This window comes from Schistocerca piceifrons, chromosome 2, assembly GCF_021461385.2.
Source record: "Schistocerca piceifrons isolate TAMUIC-IGC-003096 chromosome 2, iqSchPice1.1, whole genome shotgun sequence".
Classification (NCBI taxonomy): domain Eukaryota; kingdom Metazoa; phylum Arthropoda; class Insecta; order Orthoptera; family Acrididae; genus Schistocerca; species Schistocerca piceifrons.
In genome coordinates, this window is record NC_060139.1 from 233,299,933 (window position 1) to 233,321,925 (window position 21,993).

At 42.3% G+C, this 21,993-nt stretch overlaps 1 protein-coding gene across 1 annotated transcript in view; it reads right to left on the reverse strand.

Moving 5' to 3' along the window:
• LOC124775276 overlaps nucleotides 1–21,993 on the reverse strand; it is a 136,238-nt gene that overhangs the window by 20,541 nt on the left and 93,704 nt on the right. Inside the window, exons 5-6 of the mRNA XM_047250114.1 lie at nucleotides 17,721–17,806; nucleotides 12,690–12,843 (exon numbers count right to left, since the gene is read on the reverse strand). Of these exons, the coding sequence (XP_047106070.1) occupies nucleotides 12,690–12,843; nucleotides 17,721–17,806 (240 nt within the window). The remainder of the gene's footprint in view (nucleotides 1–12,689; nucleotides 12,844–17,720; nucleotides 17,807–21,993) is intronic.

A 21,993-nucleotide genomic window follows, 5' to 3' on the forward strand; every position in this document is an offset into this window, starting at 1 on the left:
ACACATTTGAACATTTTTGAACCAAACGCAACATGAGAAATGCCCCTCTGGTGCCTTTACCTTACCTAAAGCCAAACTGATGTTCATGTGAAACATTCTGTTTTCCATCCCATTCTTCTGCATATTATTCTTGTCAGAAACTTGGATCCATGATCTGTTAAGCTTGTTCTGCGATAATTCTCGCATTTGTCAGCTCTTGCAGTCTTCAGAATTGTGTGGATGGTATTTTTCCGGAAGTCAGATGGTATGTCGCCACACACTCACATTCTACACACCAACGTGAACAGCATTTTGTTGTCACTTTATCCTATGACTTTAGAAATTCTGATGGAGTGTTATCTATGTTGTTGAACGTAGCTAATTCTTGAGCTCGTCGCCGTATATTGTATTCCGGGCTGGAACGGTCCGTGGATGCGTGTTGTTCCCCGCAATGAGCGCAAATAGTGATAGGTGAAACACAGGATTCAACATTATGTGGACCACTACATTTAATGCATCTCATCTGAGATCGACATTGTTTGCTGATGTGCCTGTAACGAAGACAAAGCACTGCCTGACAGTTGGTACGTAAAGGTCTACGGGACATCTTGTTCCGTGAATAGACACGGCTTCCTGTAAGGTTTGAGAGTCGAAGGTTAACAAACAGGTCTGCAATTTAACGATTTGGTCTTTACCATATCTCTTCGTAAACCCCCGAAAGCCTACAACAGGGAAGGGAGATTGTACGACTTCCAAATTTCTCCGCTTCTTCAAGGTTGGTGTCTACTTTCCTGATTACTCCCAGCTTATGGACAACAAAGGAAGGAATGTAAGCTTCTATATTTTTTTGACTTTAGTACCTCACTGGTAACTAGGAAATTAGCCTTGTCTGGGGTTTTGAGTTCCACCTTAACTTTTGTTTTTCCTGCTGAAGAGATGTTAAGTATAGAATTCTTCACTTCTGGCAAGGAAATATGTAACAATTTCCCTAGTGCCATAGGGTGCAAGCGGCCTAAGTTTTTGTCCAAACATTCCATGTAAACTACGAATGGGCCCCTATCTGTACGTTTGTAAAAGTTGAGAGACCTCGGAGTAGGTGCAGGTCCCACAGGAGGGGTGTTAGTTGCAGCATGTTGGTTAGGAGTGAGCCCAGAAGCAGTTGCTACAGGGGGTCAGCTACATTTGAAACGTCAGTTACAGGTAAGAGTTGATTAGAGTCTGCTATGAAGGTTTTGGAATTTCTTAAATCCAGACTGACCTCACTTTGTCGCTTGTTTCTCGTAGCGGAGAAGCTGGAGGAATCCTGTTCCGATAAATCCATATGCTCTTCTGACGGCTGTATTCCAGATTCTCTTCGAACAACTGGCTGATCACAGCCGTCGTGTTGTGCAATGTAGTTCCTAGAGGAGCTGGTAAGGGTGCTGCATCTGGATGTAGCCGCTGGGCAAGTGGTTGTTGTTGATGATGTCCCAAAGGGGCGTCGAAGTCAACACCCACTTCTCCATACACCCCACCATACATGGCAGGGCTTTCCGTCACCGATACTTAGTTGTGGCCTTCAGCCATTGGTATTGCACCTTGCATATGTATGTTCTATCTGCTTTGCTGTGATTTTTTAAAATTACTTTATTTGCTATCTTAATTGGATATTTATCTTGATTTGTTAAGATTTCTTCTTTGGAGGCCTTCAGCCGTGAAAGAGTTGCATTCGGTAAAGGTCCGGCTATGTGCCGCTTTGGTTATAAAAGTTATTAAATTACACTAAATTACAATTAGAAGGTGAAACTGATCAACCTATTTGGTCCTTTCCACAATCCTATTACCTGTTCTGCTCAGCGGGTTTAGCGGAATTATCAGGGACGGGGGTTTCAAATTTAGTAACGTCTCGTCGGCCCTAACGTCCACCACTACTAGGAACACAGAGAAGCTGCGGGCCGCGCGGGATTAGCCGAGCGGTCTCAGGCGCTGCAGTCATGGACTGTGCTGCTGATCCCGGCGGAGGTTCGAGTCCTCCCTCGGGAATGGGGGTGTGTGTTTGTCCTTAGGATAATTTAGGTTAAGTAGTGTGTAAGCTTAGGGACTGATGACTTTAGCAGTTAAGTCCCATAAGATTTCACACACATTTGAACATTTGAGAAGCTGCGTTTCACGGAATACCAGTGCAGGATCTGTAGCACAAAAGAGCAACAAAGGGCATAGTGAGCGTCAGGAATCGAACTCACAATCAGCTGTAAGTGGCGGCGCGGGACCAACAGTAGTCTGCCGTCTAGTTGGAGTCCAGGTAACGACAACGGTTAACGCCAAAACTTGCAGCACCTGAAGATGGAGGCTGGCTCAGTCATCGAAATATTTGGCATAAAATGGAAACAACTCGGCAGAACACCGGGAAGGACAACGGGTGCTTTCTGATTTCCACAACAGTTTTCAATCCTGCTGCAAAGAAGAATTTCAGCGTAATTCGTGCTTTTCTGGGCCACAGAGTAGAAGTGTAGGGAAGCAAGGAAGAAATTTAAATTCACTCTTATCTTTTGGACTCGTGGAAGTAAGTCCGGATTAATTACAGTAAATTCTGCATAAACTACCTTTGTGTTTGGAGAGGTAAAAGGATTTCCTCATGTAAGACTACCACAATTTGTTTAACTGTAATTTTGGTCTGGAGAACATATAAAAAACGCTACAGGAGCAGGCAGCAAAGCTATAAGAGTAAGAGATTCATATCTTTCTTCGTAACAGGGGAAAAGTTATTGCTTCTAAGCAGTTACAGAAAAAAGTGTTGTTATAAAAGTCGAACCACATCTATTCGACTTTTGTTTTCAATGGGTAATAGATTCGACAGTTTTCCCGGTCCTCTTCAAATGTATTAATTACTCAGAAAAAAGGCTTTGTTTAACGTCTAGAAATGCAGCTCCGGTGACTCATGGACATTTGCCCAGTTCGGATGGTGGAGAACACAGCCTCTCGGTCATACACGTCAAAAATAAATGAAGTCACAAAAGTCGTATCCTGTCTGGCATAATTACAACTGCTGCTGCAGTAGTGGTCTCCGAGAACATACTCCTGTACACTACCTGATCAGAACTACCCTGTACCTATTAGTGGACACCGACATGGGTTGTGTACACAGTTCTCCATCGTCTAGGCTTGAACTCCGGTGGAGACACTTTCAATGTCTGTGGAAGAATGTCAGCCCTATCTTCTGCGAGAGCCGAAACAAGAGAAGGCAGTGATCGTGGACGCTGCAGTCTGCAGCAAAGACGACGGTCTAACTCATCGCAAACGTCTTCCGCAGGGTTGAGAGAGGGATTCCGGGCAGACTGCTCGATTTGATGAATGTTATCTCCCATACTAACATTCATCAAATTCAATCGCCCATGGTGGGGAGGCTTGCGTGCCTCAGCGATACAGATAGCCGTACCGTAGGTGCAACCACAACGGAGGGGTATCTGTTGAGAGGCCAGACCAACGTGTGGTTCTGGAAGAGGGGCAGTAGCGTTTTCAGTAGTTACAGGAGCAACAGTCTGGATGATTGACTGATCTGGCCTTGTAACACTAACCAAAACAGCCTTGCTGTGCAGGTACTGCGAACGGCTGAAATCAAGGCGAAACTACAGCCGTAATTTTTCCCGAGAGTATGCGGCTTTACTGTATGGTTAAATGATGATGGCGGTCTCTTGGATTAAATATTCCGGAGGTAAAATAGTCCCCCATTCGGATCTCCGGGCGGGGACTGCTCAGGAGAACGTTGTTATCAGGAGAAAGAAAACTGGCGTTCTACGGATCGGAGCGTGGAATGACAGATCCCTTAATGGCAGGTAGGTTAGAAAATTTAAAAAGGAATATGGATATAGTGGGAATTAGTGAAGTTCGGTGGCGGGAGCAGCAGGTAAATACACGGTTATAAATACAAAATCAAATAGGGGTAATGCAGTAGTAGGTTTAATAATGAATAAAAAATAGGAATGCGGGTAAGCTACTTCAGACAGCATAGTGAACGCATTATTGTGGCCAAGATAGATACGAAGCCCACGCTTACCACAGTAGTACAAGTTTATATGCCAACTAGCTCCGCAGATGAAGAGATTGATGAAATGTATGATGAGATAAAACAAATTATTCACATAGTGAAGGGAGACGAAACTTTAATAGTCATGGGTGACGAATTCGCTAGTAGGAAAAGGAAGAGAAGGAAACGTAGAAGGTGAATATGGAATGGCGGGTGAGGAATGAAAGAGGAAGCCACCTGGTAGAATTTTGCACAGAGCATAACTTAACCATAGCTAACACACTTGGTTTAAGAAATAAGAAGGTTGTATACATGGTAGAGGCCTGGAGATACTGGAAGGTGTGAGATAGATTATATAATGTTAAGACAGATTTAGGAACCAGGTTTTAAATTTTAAGACATTTCCAGGGGCAGATGTGGACTCTGATCACAATCTATTGGTTATGAACTGTAGATTAAAACTGAAGAAACTGCAAAAAGGTGGGAATTTAGAGAGATGAGACCTGGATAAACTGACAGATCAGAGGTTGTACAGAGTTTCATGGAGAGCATTAGCGAACGATTGAGAAGAATGGGGGAAATAAATACAGTAGAAGAAGAATGGGTAACTTGGAGGAATGAAATAGTGAAGGCAGCAGAGGATCAAGTAGGTAAAAAGACTAGGGCTAGTAGAAATCCTTGGGTAACAGAAGATATATTGATTTTAATTGATGACAGGAGAAAATATAAAAATGCAATACATGAAGCAGGCTAAAAGTAATGCAAACATCTCAAAAATGAGATCGACAGGAAGTGCAAAATGGCTAAGCAGGGATGGCTAGAGGGCAACTTTAAGGATGTAGAGGCATATATCACGAGGGGTAAGACAGATAGTGCCTACAAGAAAATTAAAGAGACCTTTGGAAAAATAGAACCACTTGTATGAATATTAAGAGCTCAGATGGAAACCCAGTTATACGCAAAGAAGGGAAAGCAGAAAGGTAGAAGGAGTATTGGATGATCTATACAAGGGCTATGTACTTTAGGACAATATTATGGAAATGGAAGAGGATGAAGATGAAATGGGAGATATGGTACTGCGTGAAGAGTCTGACAGAGCACTGAAAGACCTAAGTCGAAACAAGGCCCCGGGAGTAGACAACATTCCATTAGAACTACTGACGGCCTTGGGAGAGCCAGTCATGACAAAACTCTACCATCTGGTGAGCAAGATGTATGAGACAGGCGAAATACCCTCAGACTTCAAGAAGAATATAATAATTCCAATCATAAAATAAGCAAGTGTTGACAGATGTGAAAATTACCGAACTACCAGTTTAATAAGTCACGGCTGCAAAATAATAACACGAATTCTTTACAGACAAATGGAAAAACTAGTAGAAGCCGACCTCGGGGAAGATCAGTATGGATTCCGTAGAAATGCTGGAACACGTGAGGCAATACTGACCCTACGACTTATCTTAGAAGAGAGATTAAGGAAAGAAACCTACGTTTCTAGCATTTGTAGACTTAGAGAAAGCTTTTGACAATGTTGACTGGAATACTCTCTTTCAAATTCTGAAGGTGGCAGGGGTAAAATACAGGGAGCGAAAGGCTATTTACAATTTGTACAGAAAGCAGATGGTAGTTGTAAGAGTCGAGGGGTATGAAAGGGAAGCAGTGGTTGGGAAGGGAGTGAGACAGGGTTGTAGCCTATCCCCGATGTTATTCAATCTGTATTTTGAGCAAGCAGTGAAGGAAACGAAAAAAATTGAGTAGGAATTAAAATCCATGGAGAAGAAATAAAATCTTTGAGGTTCGTCAATGACATTGTTATTCTGTCAGAGAGAGCAAAGGACCTGGAAGAGGACTTGAATAGAGTGAAAGGAGGACATAAGAAGAACATCAACAAAAGCAAAACGAGGGTAATGGAATGTAGTCGAATTAAATCGGGTGATGCTGCGGGAATTAGATTAGGAAAAGATACACTTAAAGTAGTAATGGAGTTTTGCTATTTGGGGAGTAACTGATGATGGTCGAAGTAGAGAGGATATGAAATGTAGACTGGCAATGGCAAGAAAAGAGTTTCTGAAGAAGAGAAATTTGTTAACATCGAGTATAGTGCTAAGTGGCAGGAAGTCGTTTTTGAAAGTATTCGTGTGGATAGTTTACACGAGAAGAGAATAGAAGCTTTCGATATGTGGTACTACAGAAGAATGCTGAAGATTATATGGGTTGCTCACATAACTAATGAGGAGGTATTGAATAGAATTGGAGAGAAGAGAAATTTGTGGCACAACTTGACTAGATGAAGGGATCGGTTGGTATGGCATTTTCTGAGGCATCAGGGGATCACCAGTTTAGTATTGGAGGGCAGCGTGGAGGGTAAAAATCGCACAGGGGGACCGAGAGATGAATACACTAAGCAGATACAGAAGGACGTAGAATGCAGTAGGTACAGGGAGATAAAGAAGCTTGCACAGGATAGAGTAGCATGGAGAGTTGTACCAAACAAGTCTCTTGACTGAAGAACACAACAACATCGCCCACAATACATTGCCTCATGCATGCTGTTTCATGACAGGATGCAGTGACATGCTGATATGGTCATTGCCTTGTAATTGTTCCTATGTCATAAAGAATACAAAATGCTGTAAAACAATAGCCCTTCGCATGCAGCGGTTTCTTAAGCCCGATAAAGGAATCACACCCTAACAACGAAAAACACTCACACACCACAACAAGTCCATACTAACTTCATTGCTGGTACTACGCATGATGGCAGGTTAGTTCTCCAGGAAAATCTTTCCATCGGTTTGTCACTGGGTATTGCGTGATTCTCAGTCCGAATCTGTTTTTTCCAGTCACACACGGTCAAATTGCGTCACTCTTTACATCATCTCAAACTTCACTTAGCAACGACGACAAATGTGTGCGTTATCAGGAGCTGTTGAACCACTTTACCCCCCTATTCCTAGGTTCGCACAGACAGTCACTTGGCTAACTTGACTGCTTATAGCACTTTGGTACTCACGGCTGATTCACTAAGCTGATTGCATGCGACTTCTTACAACCACCTTACGCAATGCTCCAAGATTTCTGTCCGTCAGTTCTGCCTGGTCTTCGTTTAGCCCCTTCGCTTTTTCATTTCACAATCGCATCACCAACAGTGGATGTGGGCATATTTGAAATGTTCCTGATGGATTGTTTACTCAAGTGACGTCCGTTGAGAAGTCTTCGTTCGATATCAGGGAGCTCTCCTGACCGACCTGCTCTGCTGTTACTGCTTCTCTACTGACAACACAGTACTTCCCGCATCCCTTTATACTGGCCGGTCCGCCTGTCGTGACATCTACTGGCAAATTTTGCAATACGCAGGCGTGTCAGCATACAAAAATGGCTCTGAGCACTATGGGACTTAACATCTGTGGTAATCAGTCCCCTAGAACTTAGAACTACTTAAACCTAACTAACCTAGGGACATCACACACATCCATGCCCGAGGCAGGATTCGAACCTGCGACCGTAGGTCAACATACAATTCCAGTGTTGGTGATGTCCACCTTTGTAACCGACGCAACGTACGCAGCTACAGTAGCACTTCATTTGGAAGAAGCAGCTTTGAATCTTCGCGGTGGCGGTAAGTTTCACAGCCAGTATCTGGCTGGCATGGTGAGGAGCGGTGGCGGCGTGCAGGTCGCGATCACCAGACCGAGTCAAAGCCATGGGCCAAATTCCTAACCTAAACGCAGTGTGCCACGAAGGATATGACAATGTTCTTGATTGTGGTCGGTCAGTCGAACGAGAACGTGAAGTTCATTGGCCTCCTTGGTGCTATTCGTGAGGAGCATGCTATATGAGGGGTGTAAATCTCACTTTCTTCCTTCTTTCTCTGGTGGTCAAAAATCGAAATATATCTCTACACGGACAAATGAATCGGCTACGGTCGAATGACACTTTCAAATTACAATACAGTTTGCAAGAGGGAGAGTGCCAATTTCCTCGAGAAAGCAAAGCCTACTTATAAAGGTGGGTGACTGAATAAACCCTCGCGGGCCTCTGAACGAAATGTACTGTGGAACTTTTCCTTCTTACTCGCCTAATTTTTGCGCCGCATCAGAATGACAGCAGTAACCCGCTCCAACTACCGCATCCTCAATCTTCCCCCTACCCGACCGGTGGTAACTCTGGAGGTTGATTAAACTTTTGCTACCAGTATTTCGCCGGCAAGCAGAGGAGGGGTAGCGATGTAAAGCTCCTGATGGACAATCTTTGCGCCAGTGTCCTGCATTAAATTCCAGACATCTGTGCAGTGTTTTTCATGAAGTGAAGGCATCTAACACTATTGATGGTGTAGATTATGTGTTGTCACTGCCTTCCACCCTTTCCCTTCTCTCATCACTCCCCGTACGACACGAATATAACACCACACTATTCACGCATCAACTGCATTTACCTACATTCTGAAACTACGCATACGACTCAACTCACAGGTATTAGTATGAAAAACGGCAACCGTGCGCGCGCGGGAAAAAAGACCCTCTCCGACTTGGCGGCCGAACTCACCCCCCTGGAGGTGTCCCGCACATTCATGCCATATGACTACATTTCTTAGCAAATAATTAATAAATTATTACATCACGCCATATGTTGATTTACTTCACGAACAGCGAAAACGTATTAAGCGATGAAAATTTTTATCCTTTACTTTTTGTTTTGTGCAGAGGTGTCACCGAGAAATGTTTCGAAAAGTTTGGAATTACTTGTAAAGTGTTTTACAAGTCACTAACTGCTCTCACTATCAAGAACTACATGAATGTAGTCTGCCTCAACACGTACACTGTTCCTCAAGAACTGTGTTCAGTAGCAGCAGGGTCTAATATGTGCATACTGAGAGATTTGTTAGTGATTTATTTGTCACGGTCATCAGCGGTAATATGGCGATCGGGAAACCTGTATCTGCACCCTCTGTTTTGACTGTATAGGCTGTAACTAAGCTGAAATAAGAGGCGAGCAGGTCTGCCATATTCATTCTAGGGTTTAACCATGCCCCACAGAAGTGTACGTAAGCCTATTGAACACCTTCAGCTATGGATTACCTTGAACAACATTATGATTACCTCGAAGAAAACGATTTATTGACAAATTCAGCACGAATTCATAAAATATCGTTCTTGTGAAACAATTAGCTCTTTATACTCGAAGTAATGAGTGCTATCGACAGAGGATGTCAAATTGATGCCGTATTTTTAGATTTCCAGAAGGCTTTCGACAGCGTTCCTCACAAAAGTCTTCTTAACCAAACTGCTTGCCTGTCGCATCAGTTGTGGGACTGGATTCGTGATTTCCTGTTAGGAAGGTCACAGTTCGTGGTAATAGACAAAGTCATCAAGTAAAACAAAAGTAATATCCGTCATTCCCCAAGGGAGTGTTAAAGGCCCTCTATTGTTCCTGATCTATGTTAACGACATAGGAGACAATCTGAGTAGCCCTCTAAGATTGTTTGGAGTTGATGCTCTCATTTACCGTCTTGTAAAACCATCCGATGACCAAAACGAATTGCAAAATGGTTTAGAGGAGATATCTGTATGGTGTGAAAAGAAGAAATTGACCCTGAATAAAGGAAAGTGTGAGGTTATTCACATGAGTACTAAAAAAAAATCCTCTAAATTTCAATTACGCGGTATGTCACACAAATCTGAAGGCTGTAAATTCAACTAAATACTTAGGGATTACAATTACAAATAACCTAAATTGGAACGATCGCATAGGTAATATTGTGGGTAGAGGAAACCACAGACTGCGATTCATTGGCAGAACACTCAGAAGGTGCAACAGGTCTACTAAAGAGATTGCTTACACCATGCTTATCTGGCCTATCCTGAAGTATTGCTGTGCGGTGTGGAATCCGCATCAGGTGGGACTGACGGATAACACCGAAAAAGTTCAAATAAGGGCAGCTCGTTCTGTATTATCGCGAAATCACAGACATAACATGTGAATTGGAGTGGCGATCATAAAAAAAAGGCGTTTTTCGTTACGACGGGATCTTCTCATGAAATTTCAATAACCAGTTTTCTCCTCCGATTGCGAAAACATTGTTAGCATCCACCTACATAGGGAGAAATGATCATCACGATAAAATAAGAGAAATCAGAGCTCGCACAGAAAAAACTAAGCGCTCGTTTTTCCCACGCGCCTTCCGTGAATGGAACAGTAGAGAGATAGCTTGAAGGTGGTTCATTGGACCCTCTGCCAGGCACTTTATTGTGAATAGCAGAGTAATCACGTAGATGTATAGATATACTTAAGAAGCCTCGCATTGAGGGCATCGGTTTGCTGGATCGATGCTAGACATGTATCAGTGGCGTGTTGGTGCTTTCAGTAGTGATCTGTCGAACAATCCCACACCTATAGACTAGGTTGTGGACATACGCGTATTACACTCTCACGTCCGTCAAAATCGATTCATTTTGCGAACAGCAATGGCGACCAACATTATTCAGGGATGAAATACAGGGTGCTTCAAAAAGGACTTAAGTTTGAAAATCCATATAAATTAATTCATAGTACCTACAGAGGTGATTGTAGTGTCGATTGCAGGAGAATACATAAAGTTTTATCTCGCGTAGTTCGCTAGTGTCGAATCGCACCGTAAGGAGCGCGAGCGTCAGTTGCTTTAAGATGGCTGCCTTCACTGGGCCTGAGCGTGCTAGCTGGGTGTTTTGGTTTGAGTCGGCGACAACATTTCAGCGTAATTTCCGTACCAAGTACGCTAAAGGTCCTCCTAGTAGGACTACAATTTATGAGCGGTATAAATGTTCTGTAGAAAGAAGGTGCTTGGTAAGACATAGGAAATCATCAGGTAGTGCAAGCACATCTGACAGTGTCGTTGAGCGAGCGACGTGTGAAACAACGTTTTGTCGACTGCCCAACGAAATCGAGACGGCGTGCATCTTGCATCTGCAAATCCCACATACATCTCTTTGGCGTATGTTGAGAAGCCATTTGCTTTTTAAACTGTACAGATTGACGATAGTACAAGCAATAAAAGACACTTAAGATTGCTCGCAAGAACTTCTGACGGATATGTTTAATCGATTACATGAGGATTAACATTTCCTGGACAAAATCATCTTTCTGACGAGTCGACTTTTCACTTAAGTGGCTAGGTTAACCCATGTAACTTTAGAATTTGGGGCAATGAAAATCCACATCAAATGTAACAAGTTCGTGATAGCCCTAGACTGAACGTTTTTTGTGGATTGAGCAAGAGTACGGCCCCTTTTTCTCCGTGAGAGAACCATCAACTGGATAGTGTACCTGGATATGTTACAACAATTTGGTAACATCGATGAGGATGACCAAGGACGAAATGTTTACTTCATGCAAGATGATGCACCACCCCAGTAACTGGCTGACGTCCGGGATATCCTTAGTGACCACTTTCCAGGTCAATGGGTTGGCCGTCTTGCGCCAATTGCATTGCCACGTTCCCAGACCTGACGTCACCATTTCTTTTTTAACGGGGATTCCTCAAGAATATCGTGTTCGTACCTCCTGTGCCGGCTTCTCTACCTGAACTTAGAGCAAGAATTTACGCCGCCACTGAACAAGTTACACCTGCAATGCAACAGCGAGTTTGGGAAGAAGCTGAATTCCGATGGGATGCGTGCAGGATAACCATCGGAGGCCACATACAACATCTTTAGTTTACAGTAAAAGCACTTCATGTGTTTCCCTTCAAAATAACACTAAATCCAGCTCTATATCTTCTTTCAATAAATTTATACGAATTTTTAAAGTTGTAAAGCCCTTTTGGAACAACCTGAAAGGCTACATGTTGCACCTGCTGCATGATCAGGGAGCATTGGGAACCGTCTGCTTATAGCAGGATAAGAACACGCGTGAATTTGGCCAGGGTACCGCTGACACCTTGACATCTTCAGTCCTGGCTACTCTGGTGTTATAAAAGAGGTGACTGGACAGTGTAATGGCATGCTGTTCTCTTCAGTGACGTGGGTGGATTGTTTCTGTACGCAAGTGATGGACGTACACTTGTATGGTGTAGAGCTGGTGAGCTGCATGTTACAGAGCACACTCGCCCACGGGAGATGGGTCCTTGCCTTGGCTTCATAGCTGTGGGTGGGGGTGGGGGGAAATGAAGTGCCCGCTACATTGCACAGGGCTGTTATTTCTGTGCTGCTGCCATTTCTTCGACACGAAGATGAAGTGCTTTTTCAGCAGGACAGTGCACGAGTGCATGTCTGCATACGGCTACTATGACGTTACGCATTATTTGTGGTGTAGAATTACTAACCTGGCCATGAAGATCACCAGATCTGTTGCGAATTGAACGCATTTCGGTAATTTATTCGTTCTCCAGGGCCGTCGAGAAACATTGCTGAATATCAACAAAAGGCATAAGATGGTTGGTACAGTATCACATGATGCCATTCGGCACCTTTGTGATCGTCTGCAAGAGTACTCGCCTGGGTTGCCGCCAGAGGGGGACACTGTAATAATACGACTGTTTGGACACCCTTTTCTCAGACATCTGTGTTCTACTTAACCTAAATTTGTTATCATGTACTCCTGTAATGATGAAACCTGTCACCTCACTCGTCAATAAAATGGCCTTGTCCCTGAAGCTATTGAATTTTTTTCCAGCAGTGTAGGTACAGAGGTGCAAGTTAGCCTTGTCCACAGGTGGAGTAATTTCACTTACTGAGGGCTGGAATGGCGACGACGGCGATGACGAAGCCGGTGCCCGAGCAGCTGGAGAGGAAGGCCAGCGTGGCGGCGCCACTGTGGGCCACCAGCACCACGGCCAGCCAGCAGTAGTCCACCACCAGCCAGCACAGCAGCGCCGCGCGACGCTCCTGTAACACAACACGACATGGTGTCCATCTGAGGGTCCACCAGCACGTCTCAGCAACAGCGCCCAGTTGTGACACGATAATGTAATTTAAGGAGTTTGTTCAAATCTAAAATTATAGTGTCAGAGTAGAACAACTAAAAATTAGGATACTTCGAAAATCAGATAACTTAAATTACCAGGTGTAGAAGTATGAAATTTGGTTACAATAATTAAACGTCTCTTGTTTGTAAGTGATAAACAATATTTTATTCAAAATAATCTCCGTTGCTATTTATACATTTCTCCCACCTCTCCGCTAGGCTACGAATGCTCTGCAAAAACAATTCTTTTGAAGCGAACCAGTCAGCGAGCCATTTTCGTACAAGTTCATACGAACTGAAGTGTTTTTCAGCGAGAGCGTGTCCCACTGTTCAAATAGATGATAATCGGACAGAGCCAAGTCTGGAGAACAATCTGCACGTCTTAGTATTTCCCAACTGAAAGCCTCGATCGTTTCCCTGACTTGTTTTACTGTGTGTGATGGGGCGTTATCGTGGAGTGATATGACTGTGTTGCCTTTTTCCAGATTCCGGTCGTTCTTCACGTAATGCTCAATTTAAATCATTTGCTGTCGGTAACGATCAGTGGTTTCACCACGTTTTAGCAACTCATGATAGATAACACATTTCTGATCCCCATCAAGCACAGAGCATTTTCTTCCTTCCAAAGAGATTTGGTCTCGCAGTGGATGTCGATGGTTTGCCTGGATTCACCAATGAATTACGACGCTTGGGATTCTCAAAATGTATCAGTTTTTCGTCACCTTTCACTATTCGATGGAGAAACGAGTTTCTTTTGTGTCTGAGGAGCAGCATTTCACCAGTGGTGTTTTGATTTGCTTGCTGTGTTTCATTCAGTTCATGCGGAACCCATTTTCCCCACTATAGCTTTCAACCGAAGAGAAAAGGCTTTCTGCGTCACATTCAATTGTTCCGCGAGTTCTTGTTGAGTTTGAGTATTATCTTCATCCAATAAAGCCTGCAAGTAGTTGTCTTCGAACTTTTTCTGTGGTTTCCCGCGCTAGTCGTTTCTCACGTCAATTTTTATTTTTCGATTCCCCCCCAAGGGGGCGGGCTGGCAGCAGCTTAGTATGCCGCTCTTCAGCCTACAGAATTTGTTTTAAAAAGATGAAGATAATAAATAATAAAAATAGGTGATAAAGTCGGAGACTTAAATGGTAACATGGCGGAAAATCGTGGAACTTAAAACATAGAACAAAGGGTTGATGATGCTAATAAAATACGTATGAAGCAGATAAGTAAAATAGACAATTAAAAAAACACGGCGACAGACTGGTTTCTGTTCGCAAGAGATATAGAATTCACACACAGCGACAGCATGATTTTTGTTCGCAACAGTTTGGAAAGACGAAGAACATTGAACATTCACTTGAACATTGCACTAAAAAGTTGGCACAAATATGACAGCCAAGGGCAGACGGGGGGAACCTGGACAGATGATGGGAAAGAAAACAGGGCAGGTGAGGAAAACCGAAGGGGGTGGTGGGAGGGGGGAAAGGAGCCGATGGAGAACGAGGACCCATAAGAGGAGGGGGGGGGGGGGCGTGCTGGCAGAAATGACAGGGAGTGGGGAAAGGCAGAGGAGGGGAATACGAAAGGACTCCGGGGGGGGGGGGGGGGGACGTCAAATTCAGCACTTGAGTTTTTTGAACCACTCTAAACACACTGCTGTCCCAAGAGCATGTTCGCCGAAAGCTACGACAAGCATTCGATGCGATTCTGTAGCAGTTTTCTTCAACTGATAACAGAAAACCAATCCTGTCCACAAATCGTTGTTCGTAGGTGCAAAACTCTACATGTTTATGTGGTTGAAACAGATACTGATGTATGGAACTTAGGTTATTGTGTGTTGATATTCGTCGTCAACCGTTACAGGAAGCAGATATCGCTGCAGACGCGGTCTCACGAGCCATACACTGACGGCTAGAGAAATTCCGGTTCCCTACTTCTACACCTGGTAGGTAATGGTCTCTTAAATAAAGAAACAGGAAATTGAAGTCCTCTTCTGAGGTGAAGAATTGTAGTCTTAATGCCTCAAATGTCCCACTTAATGATTTTCTCTGAGACAAACCGTTATTTTCAAGAATTCCGAAACAGTCACACGAGGAATTTCAAGAAAAATCATCGAAGTTCTGGTAGTAATTCTCCTCTCCTCTCATCTTTGTCAGTTTACGAGTTCTGTACCAAAAACATCATTTTATTCTCCTTCCTCAGTTGTCACAACCATAAGACCAAGTGCCATAATTCTAAAATTAATATCAGTGCTGAACGTTTAAAAACTATATTAGATTAAGGGGAAGTGGTCAAGGATGTAGAAGGAACTTCCAAAAGAACTTTCCAGGCGGTATGAAAATTTGGAAACACCGGCCGACCATGTTTTTGTTAGAAAAGGGTGTTGCTTTGAACGAGACAATTAGTAAATACGTGTAAACTGGATGAAAATATTATAACAACTGTAACAGACTCTATTTATAGCGGGATGAACACTGTTGAATAACTGAGCGCACCATATCGCTATCAACTCAGGTTACCTGTCCAGTATGGTACAGCAATTTCGGCTCCGAAATGTAGATCATATTGGTGGAACATACGAAGGTTGACTGAAAAGTAATGCCTCCACCTTCGTAACTCTTCAACAGTGGGCAGCAATGATATGCGGCAGGTACTGGCTTGTTCCGTAGCCTCTTCTCGACAGCTCCAGTTGGAGGAAGCCTTAGCACTGAACGGTTGTGTTGTTACAGTGTAAAATACAGAATCCTGCGCAGACGGTCGGTCAATGCGGTTTAAGCAACGTGCAGTCATTTAACGTTTTTGACAGCAGAAGGTGTCACCCCAAAGGAGATTCATCAGAGAATGAAAGCAGTTTATGGTGATTGCGTTGATGTGAGTACTGTGCGTCGTTGGGCGAGTAAGTTTAAAGATGTTGAGGAGGGAACATCTGACCTGAGTGACAAACAAAGAGTTGGACGTCCTGTGACAGCAACCAGAGTTGCACAAGAAAAATGTTGACAGATTAATTCAGAACGATCGTCGTATTACTCAGAGAGAAATTGCAAGCACAATCGGCATTTCACAAGAACGTGTGGGTCACATTATTGCTTTGCTTGGCTATGGGAAGATCTATGCACGATGGGTACCCTGGATGCTGACTCCTGAAATGAAAGCGCACAGACTTGACATTTGCCAGCAACTCCTCTCGCGTTACGAGAATGAAGGTGATGCCTTTCTTCCATTCAACTGTGACAGGAGACGAAACCTGAGTACACCATTACGAGCCAGAGTCGAAACGTCACTCTATGGAATATCGACACAAAGACTCGCCCCAGAATAATAAATTTGAGATTCAGACCTCAGCTGGAAAAATCATGGCCACAGTGTTCTGGGACGCAAATGGTGTTATCCATGTTGATTTCCTTGATCGTGGAACAACAATAAATTTAGAGCGTTACATCAAAACGGTGCGAACTCTAAAACTACGCCTAACAAGCGTTCGAACGGAAAAGGGAAATGTTTTCCTGCAGCATGGCAATGCCAAACCACGCACTTCACGTGCCACCACAGCACAACTTCAGAGACTGAATCTCACCATTGTATGGCATCCTCCATACAGTCCAGATTCAGCACCGCCTGCCTTCCATCTGTTCCCGATGATGAAAGACATCATTATGCTTCTGATGAAGACGTTGACAAAACTGCGAGACTGTGGTTGCGGAAACAGATTGTCGACTTCTTCGGTGACGTCTTCAGGAAACTTGTTCATCGTTGGCAGAAGTGTATCCAATTGGCTTGTGATTATGTGGAAAAGTGAATATTGGTAATTAAAGACCACATTCTAAGGTTTATTTCTGCGTTTGATTTAATAAAATATTCCCATCCAAAACCAGTTAACGAAGGTGGAGGCATTACTTTTCATTCAACCCTCGTAGAAGACCATCAGATTACTATAGACATATCATGAACTTAGAAAATAATAGCGTACCTCTTTACACAGATTTATATGTCATGGTATCATGTTGATCTCACTAGGAAGACGATCGTACATAATTTTCACGAGTTTTTGCATTATTACTTTCGTCTGATTAAGCGATAAAGAAAAGAAGCTCCATTGTATCTTTACACGTAGAACATTGACAAGAGAGAGAAATTGAACATACGGGTATCAGCTCTACATTTGCATCTGACTTCGGTGGCTACCTTGCCATATGTGGTAGATAGTATTTCATGTAGCCGTAGCCTAGCATCCCCCTTCCCCCATCCCTGGAAACCGCCCCCCCCCCCCCCCCCCTAGCGATCCTCTTTCCTTGCCATTCATTCACGAATGACGCGTTGGAGAAACGATTGTTGGTAAGCTTGTTCGAATCTTTCTGATTTTACCCTTATGGTCTTTTCCAAGATATATATCGGAGAAAGCAAAATGTTGTTCGATTCAACTATGGGAACATGGTCTCTGAATTCTAAAAGTAAACTTCGCAGTAATGCAAACGAATCTCGTTGTGTCCGCTGCTGGAGTTGTTCGAATATTTTCGTGGCACTTTCTTGCTTAATGAACGAACCCGTAACGAAACGCGCTGCTCCTCTTTGTAGCTTCTGTATTTCCTCTATCAATCCTACGTGGTACGGTACTAGCACCACCATCCAAACAAAATGCAATTCTCATTGGTTCTGGGTGACAGGATGGCTTGAAATGCAGCTTCTGGTACGCCAAGACGTCTGTTCTCGCTTAATGGTATAAGTATGTGTACCATTTCTGTTCTGCAGCACATCTGAAACAGTAGTGAACAGCACATCTGAAACAATAGTGAACCATGTGTATACTTACGTTGCAGGATCCCAGGATGAGCACTATGTTGAAGATGACCAGCAGCGCACCAACTGTGGTCAGGGTGATGCTGGATAGCATGATCACTGCAACACACGTGTCACTCATAACTGATCATTAAACTATACAACCTTGTACGGAAGGTAGATATGGGCGCTAAACTATTCAGGAAACAATATAATAGAAGCTTTTGCGGTGTTAGAGATGATTGCTGAAGATTAGATGGATAGATCCAATAACATGAGGTACGGAATCGACCTGGGGAAAGAAGAAACGTTTTGCGTAAATTGAATAAAAGGTGGGTTCGGTTGAGAGAATATGGCCTGCGGCATCAAGGAATCGTCAGTGTAGTAAATGGAAGGAAGTGTGGTAGGTAAAAGCTGTAGAGGGAGACCACAGCTTGGATACAGTAAGCTGGGTGAAATGGGTGGAGGTTACAGTAAGGCTTGCGAAGGATAGCTTTTCATAGTGAGTTGCATCAAACCAGTTCTTGGACTGAAGACCATGTAACACTACAATACAGCGCCTCACAAATTTTCAGAAAATGAATTACGTCATTTTAAAATGAGACTTTGAGAGTTGAGAGAGTGAGAGTGAGAGAGAGAGTGAGAGAGTGAGAGAGAGAGTGAGAGAGTGAGAGAGAGTGTGTGTGTTGGAGTGGGAGAGGGAGAGGGAGAGTGTTGCCTTTCTTGTGTGGTGAGATGCGGATGTAAAGTGGAGGTGTTCTGATGCATCATTGAGATTGTCATTGGAATGGTGTCGTATGCATGGCACATTTAAGAACAATAGTTAATTGAAGAAGATTACAGTGTGGCCCAAAACTATTAAAAGTTGCATGTTGTTAAAGAAAAACCTCTTGCCAATAATGGTCGCTATAAAATGCATTACGTCGCACCACCAGCAACTCATCACAAAGCAAGATCAAGCCAGCTATTCTTTTAGTTACGTACATGCCTTGCCAGAGTAGTAAATGCATCGTTCTGAACACCATAGCGTTTGTTGAATTGATCCATCAACCTTGTAACTGATGCTGATTCTAACCATTCATTAACCATCAGCAGAGACAACCATTCACCACAAATACAGAGAAAAACACAATTACAATTGCAATTAAATTACATCAGGTAAACCATAAAGTAAGGTGCAGTAGTAATTAAAGTTCTTTCTACAGTGTAGCGAATCTACAGCATCCAGTCAGAAAGCACAAGGTATTTTACAGCGGACTGCTGACACTATTTCAACTAAAGTGGTTTTTATCATTTTCTGTTATGTACTTGGCAAATATTTTATGTGGTGTTGATTTTTGTAAGACTATCATCACCGAAGTGCGAGCTGTTAGTTAGCAAAGTCATTACGAACTTTCCTGAGACATATTTATTGTGGAACAGACATTTGTCATGACCATTTGTTTCACTGAACCTGACAACAGACAGCATTACGGTGAGTAACGTAATTCAGTACATCTCACGTGATGTGTTAATAGTAACAATTACAGGTTTTTATCGTTGCAAGTAATTTCAGTGCATTACCAGTGAGTTTAATACTGCTCACGTTGTACGTGGCTTTACAATTAAACTCGAGCGTGTGCAATTTTGTCCCGCTACTGACTTCTTTTACACGTACAATTACGTGATTTCATTGTCAGTTCAGTCATTAACCAATTATACCTTATGCTTATTTTTCGACTGGCGACCGTAATTAATTATCTTCCTTACTTTAAAGTAATTTTATTAAGGTTTTCTGTGTTCATTGTGCCGTTTTGACATTTTTTTGTATGTTGAACGAGAGCCACAATCTAGTTCTTTTATACTAACATGTATTAAAATGAAGTGTTTTCCTGTAGGCCTATGAAAATTCGAAAAGTTCTTTGTGGGCTAAACCCGTAAACCACCACACTTTTGGCCTGACTGCAGGTGGAGTGTAGGCTTCCGTTCGCTGAGGCACTATGAGGGAGAGGGTGGTGCCCTGACCGCCTTTAACCCCCGGTAAGGATCCCCAGTACTCATTTGATAGCGGGCTGAGAGGACCTGTGGCCATCCTCGAGAGAATGGAACGACGAAAAATGCTTCATTCCAGCGACGGACAGAACCTGGAACCTCCAAGGTTGGAGTCCGGCAGTCTGCCCCTTCGATCACAACGCTCAGTATCTTACGTTTAATTTCAATATTTTTTTATATATTTACAACCAAACAATTATCCTCGTTACTTTAGTGATTAGTTTGTCCAGTGATGGCAAAGTTAGATGGCTCTTAAAGAAAGTCACCTGTACTACAGGGCTGCCAACACAAAAGGCGTCCAAGCCAGTGTTTCTGTGACAATATACTGTCTGAATGCATTCGTAGGCTGTATTTACGATAGTAAGAATACTATCTTTAAGAACATGTTAAAATGTTTAGTGTACGATTAAATTAACTGTATTTCTCTAATAAACATCTGTTACAATATTTTGCTTGGCATTAAAAAGTACACTTATACAAGATGTGAAATAAGGCGATAGTTACATAATGTTCTTAAGATAGCGAAAGTTACATAAAAGTCGCACTTCAAAAAATATCACGTTATTGAAGTGGAGTGGAGTGCTTTCTATTAGTTCTCCGCATTAGCACTGACGAAACAAACCCTCTTTGAATGACACATTAGAAATTAAATCCATACAGTTATGAAGAGATTAACATACATTTCTTCTTTCAATGTGGCCTTAACGCCAATAGGTATTTTAGGGTTTCTGTGCGCGTTTCCATAGCAAAACAGAACTGTAAAACTATGTTTATTATCATGTTAAATATTAACTGTTACTGAAAAGATGGGGTTGTTGGGCTCAGTTGCTGCTAACATGGAATTTCTCAGACCAGTCACCACAAATAACTACAATAATATGAGCATGGCCCTCACAACACCAGTAGAAATAAAGTCCACCATAAAATCCTTAAAATCAAAAGAAATTCTTGTGCCTATGATGATTAAACAGTGTTCCTCTGTCTTTAGTGAAATTTTAAATTATTTTTTTAACCAGTATTTTATCAATGCAAAATTTCCTGAACTGTTGAAATTTGCTGCAGTATAAGAAAGAAGATAAAGAAATACCATCAAACTTGCGTCCAATTTCACTTTTGCAGACATTCTCAAAATTTTTATCTCACCACAACTGAAATATTACCAAAGTCACAATTCGGATTTCTAAAGTTTACAATATTGAGAAGGCTATCTACACATACAGTGAATATGTACTTGATTCATTAGACAGTAAATTACAGGCTTCTGGTATATTTTGAGCGCTATCAAAGGTATTTCACTGTGTAAATCACAGTATCCTTTTGTGTAGATCAGAGAATTACTGATTAACAGAAATGCTGCAAAATGGTTCAAACCTATATCTCTAATACAAGACATGGGTGTCAATAGGAAAGAGACGTGTACAGCTATGAGGTATCATGCAACTGGCAATCAATAACATGTCTTATACCCAAGTGTCCGTCTTTTGGCCCTCAGGTTTTCTTGTGAATATCAATGAGCTTTCGTCAACAACACTACCAGATGCCAAATTTATTTTATTTGCAAACGATACAAACATTGCAATAAACAATAAATCAAGTATAGTCTTAGAAATCCCAGCTAATGAAATTTTCATAGACATTAATAAATGGTTCCTAGCCGATTCTCTGTCACTAAATCTTCAAAACCAAACTATATGCAGTTCAGAACTTGTGAAAGTCTCCTGCAAATATATACCCAAAATATGACAAGCAGATAGAAGAACTTGACACTGTTACACTCTTGAGACTATAGCGTGATAAGAAACTTAACTGGGAGGAGCATAGCACAAAACTACGGAAGTGCCTAAGCAAATTTCTGTTTGCTATGTGAACGTTGTCAGACATAGGTGATACAGAAATAATAAAAGCTTCGGTAATATGCTTGCTTTCATTCCATTATACCATATGGGATTATTTTCTGCAATAATTCAGCAAGCCAAGCTAAAGTTTTCAGAGTACAAAAACGTGCAATAAGAATTATTTGAGGTGTGGACTGAATAAATTCCTGCAGAGAGCTGTTTAAGGAACTGGGAATACAAACTATTGATTTGATATATTTAGTTCTTAATGAAGTTGGTCATTAAAATTTTATCTTTCTATCAAATCAACAGCTCAGTTCGTGAAATCAATATTAGAAATAAGAATAACTTTGACGAAGATTTAAAGTCACTTAGTTTGGTTCAGAAAGGCGTCCACTATTCATCAGTAAATATTTTCAATAACACGCCAGCACCCATAAA